The sequence below is a fragment of the Hordeum vulgare genome, chromosome 3H (assembly GCF_904849725.1).
Source record: "Hordeum vulgare subsp. vulgare chromosome 3H, MorexV3_pseudomolecules_assembly, whole genome shotgun sequence".
In the NCBI taxonomy this organism is placed as follows: Eukaryota; Viridiplantae; Streptophyta; class Magnoliopsida; order Poales; family Poaceae; genus Hordeum; species Hordeum vulgare.
The window spans coordinates 379,386,391-379,392,984 of NC_058520.1; the positions used below are offsets into that span (position 1 = coordinate 379,386,391).

General features: G+C 43.3%; 1 protein-coding gene across 4 annotated transcripts; it reads left to right on the top strand.

Annotated features, from left to right (window-relative positions):
• Nucleotides 1-522: 522 nt before the first annotated feature.
• LOC123443915 (peroxisomal biogenesis factor 6-like) lies at nucleotides 523-6,108 on the top strand. 4 transcript variants are annotated; one of them, XM_045120476.1, is made up of 16 exons: nucleotides 523-839; nucleotides 1,097-1,218; nucleotides 1,298-1,386; nucleotides 1,482-1,517; nucleotides 2,052-2,145; nucleotides 2,350-2,392; nucleotides 2,473-2,561; nucleotides 2,840-2,898; nucleotides 2,973-3,472; nucleotides 3,590-3,671; nucleotides 3,770-4,341; nucleotides 4,430-4,568; nucleotides 4,660-4,728; nucleotides 4,911-5,132; nucleotides 5,230-5,349; nucleotides 5,626-6,108. In XM_045120476.1, the coding sequence occupies exons 1-15, from the start codon at nucleotides 637-639 to the stop codon at nucleotides 5,341-5,343; spliced, it is 2,433 nt and encodes an 810-aa protein (XP_044976411.1). In that variant the 5' UTR covers nucleotides 523-636; the 3' UTR covers nucleotides 5,344-5,349; nucleotides 5,626-6,108. The 4 variants fall into 4 exon arrangements, with proteins under 4 accessions (XP_044976411.1, XP_044976412.1, XP_044976409.1 ...); XM_045120477.1 differs by having other exon boundaries at nucleotides 5,629-6,108; XM_045120474.1 differs by lacking the exon at nucleotides 5,626-6,108 and having other exon boundaries at nucleotides 5,230-5,581.
• Nucleotides 6,109-6,594: the final 486 nt, after the last annotated feature.

Sequence of the window (6,594 nt, forward strand, 5' to 3'; positions counted from 1 at the left end):
TACGATTCGTGCTAATCTCTTTTGAAAAACTATTGCACTTAGAAAGAACGCTAATATTTTTTAAATCATTTGAATTGCTTACCACATATACTAAAAAAATCAAAAAGTAAGAACGCTAATACTAAGATTGTGGTCCTTGTGCAATCACCCACGTATATCCGCGCCTGCTACGTGTGTGTGAAGTATGAGGTGTTCTTTTAATAATGAAGAAACGAGGCGAAAAAAATAGAGTAACGTATTTATCCAGCTGTTAACGCTCTGTTAACCTATTTCGCCAAAAAAAAAAGGCTCTGTTAACCTTTCCGTCAGTAGATGAACGTGCAATTTTCCTCTGCATAAACGGGATTGGCGACCAGGAACGAAATCCGGCCCTCCATCGGCGATCCAGCCGAGTCGGCACCTCTGGCAATTCCGAATCCCCGGTGACGGTGACACGCCGTGGACTTGTTGACCCGTCGGGACCCAGACGAACACGTCCCCGTCTCTATATAAGCAGCAGCCCCCGCCACCCACCCCTCCGGATCGATCCGCCCCTTGGCCCAACCCAAAAACATTGCATGCCTTGTGCATCATAAGTCGAGCGCACGCGCGTGAGGCGGCGGCGTGTACTCTCGGTGCCGCGGCGGCTGTGGCCACATGGAGCACGGGAGCCTCCTTGCGTCCGCCGTCACCGTCGGCGTCGGCGTCGGCATCGGCCTCGTGTCGGCGCGCCTGACGGCCGCGTCCACCCCACACGACGGCGGCGTCGCCGGCGCGGAGGTGGAGGCGGAGCTGCGCCGGCTGGTGGTCGACGGGGTCGACATCGGGGTCACCTTCGACGACTTCCCCTACTACCTCAGGTCCGTGGGCTCTCTCCGCGCGTTTTCAGGATTAAAAGTCAATTAAAGTAAATGTGCGATCTTTCCCCTCGGTTTCATTGGAAAAAGTTCCAAAGCGAGGAGTGATTACCGATTAGTATACGACTTGGCGGTATTTGGTGGGTAGACCCATGTGTTCTACTAACTTGTAGGCCGTCAACGGGAATTCGAATGTGTTTGGGGAAAAGCAGCTAATCATCAAGCAGGCGTTACATTGTTTATTTATCTTCTGATTGCAGCGAGGAGACGAAGCTGGCACTCACCAGCGCCGGGTACGCCTACCTGAGCAAGACGACGTTGCCCAGCCACATCCGGGTCCTCTCTGCCGCCAGCCGCACCATACTGCTCTGTGGCCCCTCAGGTTCGCCTCCTCGTAATTAATGTGGGTTCGCTTGATCGCAAAGATCGTCTCTTTTGACGTGGGCAGCTTGTTCTTGCAGAACCATACCTCCAGTCGCTCGCCAAGGCTCTGGCACACCACTTTGACGCTCGCCTGATGCTGCTCGACATCGCCGAGTTCTCGCGCCAGGTTAGTGAGGAACTATTGGGGCACTTAGGTTTGCGGATGCCATTTTGTAGTCTAGTTGATTCTGAACTGTTTCTCGCTGTATATGCCAAATGCAGATCCAACACAAATACGGGAGCGCAAGCAGTGCCCTGGTTAGTTTGTTAATCCCGTCCTGTGATTGATAGGTTTCATGTTTCTGTGCTACAATTGATTGGTATTTTGAGGGACACGGAGAATTCAGAATTTTCGGTGCGGTTCATCAGTTTTTCCGAAAAAACAGGGAATGATCCCTGGTGCGGTTCATCAGTTGGTTGTGTGGACCTACTGTTTTTACGTTTAGTTATACTGAGGCCCCTGCCCCACTACCTTTCTGTTGTCAGGGTTTGTCCATTTTATTACCTCAGGAAACAAAACGTTCAGGTTAAAAGGATCGACCATGGGTTCCTTGATAAGGACACCATTAGTTTGTCCGCATTGATGAACAATTACGAAAAGTAGAGATGCTGAATATGCATTTTCTGTTTTCGTGTGTATGGCGACGGGAGTCGCCACCTCTGTACCAAAACTCTCTTTCTACCTATCAATAGAATGATACACAACCATGTGTATTCGCGAAAAAAAAACTAGCTTGTAAAACTTGCATTGATATGACTATCATCTTACCGATGATTTGTTCTTTGATGAAGGTTCGTAAAAGATCCTTAACAGAGTCCGCCTTGGACAAAGTGTCTGGTTTGGTTGGATCTTTCAACTTTTTCCGCAAGAAGGATGAGCCAGAAGGTATGAAATCACTAGTCACCTTCGGAGATGTCACACTAGCCACTAGCATAAGCTCCGCCATTTGCTTTTATTTTTAATCTTGTACTGTTTCTTCCTATCAAGTCGTTTTCATTCTGTCAATCATGCATTTGAATAAGGCAAGCATCACAATTCCTACAATTTCTGTGCTATTCTGATTGTTTTTTTCATGAAACATTAATGCAGAATCACTGAAATATGAAAAGAACCTTCTGGATTTGAGGACGAGGTAACACATCTAATTGTGGATATTAAACTCGAGATAAAGATTATTCTATTTAAGTCTCACTTTTTATATTGCTTCTGCAGTAATTGCACTAAAACACCTTCAGTTCGGGTGCATATATCGTTATTGCCTGCTGCGTTTTTCCATGCATGTGAGCCTTCCGAAGATTTTGGTGAGTTGTCTGTCCGTTCAATATTTTCTCATCGCTGATGCAACAGTTCATGTATTGATTGATCAAATGGTTCGACAAGCTTCAGACAACCAACACCCTCAAGGATTTATGGTCCATTAATTTCAAATGTGCCCCATATTGGTTCATCCAACTCTAACTGGGAACCTTAAGGGCTCTATTTTTATCTATGATCTGTGTGTCAGCTCTGTGCCTTCTTGTGAATGCGATATATAATGATTTTGCATGCGCAACTAACTTAATATTCCTTTTCATTGCAGGTCCAATCAGACAAAGCTGGAACTTAGATGAGAAAATTCTCATAAAATCTCTTTACAAGGTAATTGAGGCATTCAGCTGCATCATCGACAACATTGCATTGCTTATGAGCTAATATTGATATTCTTTTTGCAGTTGATAGCTTCCGTTTCTGAATGTAATCCAGTTATCATTTACATAAGGGATGTCAACCTATTACTTGGTGCTTCAGATACAGCATGTTCATTGTTCAAGAAAATGTTGAGCAAACTGTCTGGGCGAGTTTTGATAATTGGTTCATACTTTCTCGAATCTGATGAAGATAGTGATGATGTTGATGAGGTTGTCAGTGATATATTTCCATGCGTTCTGGAGACTAAGCCTCCCAAGGAGGAGGCAGATCTTGTGAAATGGAAAACCCAAATAGAAGAAGATACTAAGAAAACCAAGGGTCAAATCTTTACAAATATGATTGCAGAGGTGCTCTCAGCCAACAGTCTGATCTGTGATGATTTGGACTCATTAGATCCAGATGAAGATTTAAAAACCATTGCCAGCTACATGGAAGAAATTATGGCCCCAGCAGTCTCTTATCATTTGATGGATAACAAGGTCCCTAAATACAGAAACGGGAAGCTCGTTATTCCTTCAGAGAGGTTAGCTAATTTATTACGATAGTCCATTGCTCTATCTCCAGCTATCTAGGGCGGGGTAGAGACATTCTTTTATCTAAAAGAAAACTAACATGTTTTCTTAACATGATTATTTCACAGCTTATCTCATGGATTAAGAATTTTCCAAGAGAGCAGCAGCCTTGGAAAAGATACAGTGGAACCAAAGGATGTCGGAAAGAAGGTAGGTATCCCATATTTTCAACTAGCAACGGCTTTGTCTTTAGTAGTTTGCAAAGTACTATTTACTAATTATCATTATTGTTTACAATTTTGTGTAAGTCACAGGTTACTCCAGACAACGAATTCGAAAAGCTGATCCGACCAACTGTTGTACCGGCCAGTCAAATAGGAGTCACATTTGATGACATCGGAGCATTGACTGATATAAAAGAGTCACTTCAGGAGCTTGTCATGCTTCCGCTTAAGCGGCCTGAACTTTTCAATGGTGGTCTTCTGAAGCCATGCAAGGGGATTCTACTATTTGGACCTCCTGGAACAGGGAAAACGATGCTGGCCAAGGCTTTAGCAAATGAAGCCGGAGCTAGCTTCTTGAACATCTCCTTGTCCACCATCATGTCAAAATATTATGGGGATGCCGAGAAGACAATCCGGGCTTTATTCAGTCTGGCTACTAAACTTGCACCGGCCATTATTTTCGTGGATGAGGTGGACAGCTTGTTAGGGCAGCGTGATCAACGCAATGAAAATGAGCTGCCGCGAAGAATCAAGAATGAGTTCATGACTCATTGGGATGGGCTCTTGTCAAATTCTAATGAAAGGATTCTTGTCCTTGCTGCAACAAACAGACCATTTGACCTGGACGAAGCGATTGTTAGGAGGTTTGAGCACAGGTTTGTTTAAATATGCTCTTTTTATGTGAAAAAACGTGTCTTGATGGCCTCTAGATGAGTTGCTGACATGTCATGTTTTTTCAAACAGAATAATGGTCGGTCTCCCTACTTTGGAAAGTAGAGAGTTGATTTTGAAGAAGCTGCTGTCCAAAGAGAAGGTTGAAGAAGGTATTGACTTTAAGGAGCTTGCAACATCGACTGAAGGATACAGCGGAAGTGATCTGAAGGTAACATTTCTGAATCATTCGTGAAGTTGGAACGGTATATTGAAGTGACCATTCTCTGAATGACCAGAACTGTTGTTTTCTTCTTTCCCAGAATCTTTGTGTGACGGCTGCCTACCGCCCTGTTAGAGAGCTCATTCAGAAAGAACAACAGAAGGAAAAGGTAAAACCACGAGAAACGAATCCCTCCACTAAATTTTATGGCCAGTAGATTTGTCGGAAAAAAAAATCATATATAAGTGTGTCTCCCAATTGAAGCCTGCAAACACATGCATTGGTTTGGTTTAGATGTGTTGCACCAATCATATCATCATCTCATGCTGGCTAGATAATTCAATTTCCCAGGATAAGAAGGAAAATGTAGTGAAAGTGAAGGAGCCAGAAACGCAACCCAAAAATCAAGAAAGCGCGGAACAAAGCTCAGAAAGCAAGAAATGCGAGAATGTCATGCCAGAAACCAAGCAAGGCGAGACAGAGAAAACCGAGAAAGGCGTCGAAGGCGCAACCGAAGATACCGTCACCCTCAGGCCGCTAACCATGGAGGACTTGAGGCTGGCGAAGGATCAAGTAAGTTACTAGTGTTTTTTTTTCTTTTTGCTGTTAGTCTAAACCTTTTCACCCCAGGAACAGACTGCTAAACAATTACGCATTTGACGCTACGTAGGTCGGCGCAAGCTTGGCTAGTGAGGGGTCTATCATGACTGCCCTAAAGGAATGGAACGAGCTCTACGGCAAAGGCGGGTCGAGGAAGAAGGAGCAGCTCTCATACTTCTTCTAGTGCAAGGTTCGGAGTTTGTATATACATGTGTATGTGCGGTTGAATCTGATTCGTCCCCTTGTTGACCTGATGAACCGGAGGAAGTGCTTGCAAGCGATGTTTAGCTGTAGCCATTGCCATTTGAGGCTGTTTGTTTAAATAGGCCGGCCTTTGTGCCGAATAACAACAGCAGGGAAAATTCCCTGTTGCAGGAATAATGTTGTACCTTTGTTCTAGGAATGGATCGTTTAACTTGGAACTTGTTAGAATTCCTAAAGAGTACTAATGCATCTTTTTGGTCAGAAGGTTTCGGTTCCAGGCCATCACAGTTCACCTGTAGCCGCGGAAGGGGTGATAGGCAGGGAGCGATGCCGGCCACATAGTCGCAAGTCGCCTCCGCCGGCTTGCCGCTCGACCTGACCTCATCAGGAGTAAATAGCAAAAAACCACTTCATCATATTTTGGGTTTGTGTCCCACAAAACTCAACCACTTTTTCTTAGACGCCAATAACTTTTTTTGAGACAAATAAGACGCCAATAACTGTCTGCTGGGGCGAAATCAGTAATTGTGAAGTACTTCTTTCAAAAATCACTTTCAGGTTGCGACAAATGGCGTACTGCATGTGTACTACTTGTCGCAACCTATGGGTTTTTTCTTTTTTCATAGATCTGTATTTTAAAAACATTTTATCTCTTAAACCGTGGATCCAAATCTTGAACCGTTTTCATCGTTGGATTCTTCGCGTTGAGATCTTCAAAAATAGATTCCATATTTATATGTTTTGATGAATTTTTTTATGAAGAAACCTAGCATAAAAATCAAATAGAAAAATCGTACCTCTCGTGATTAAAAAAACAAAAAAACATGTTTTCTTTTCGTTTCTAAAAGCGATGTGTGAGAGTGATTATTGGAAGGCTTCTAAAGCAACGGTCACCAACTAGTTGCTACCTTCGGTGAATACGCCAAACCACCCAAATAACATTTCTGGCACCCATGCCTTTCTTGACTCCAGGCATAAGCCACCTTTTCTAGTCGAGTACAAACAAGATAACACTTCTAAAACATCACATTTCTAAAAGATAACTTTTCTCATTCCAAAATCTGATACGCACCTTCTAAAAGTTATCAAGAAAAAAAAAGATAAGACTTCTAAAACATCACACAGATAGAAAATGCATCTTGACGCCTATAATTAGGCATTTTGTGCTCATTTCAGAAAAGTTAAACACAAACAAAAAATGCAAAAATGCCAAGATATGTATTTCTCTTTG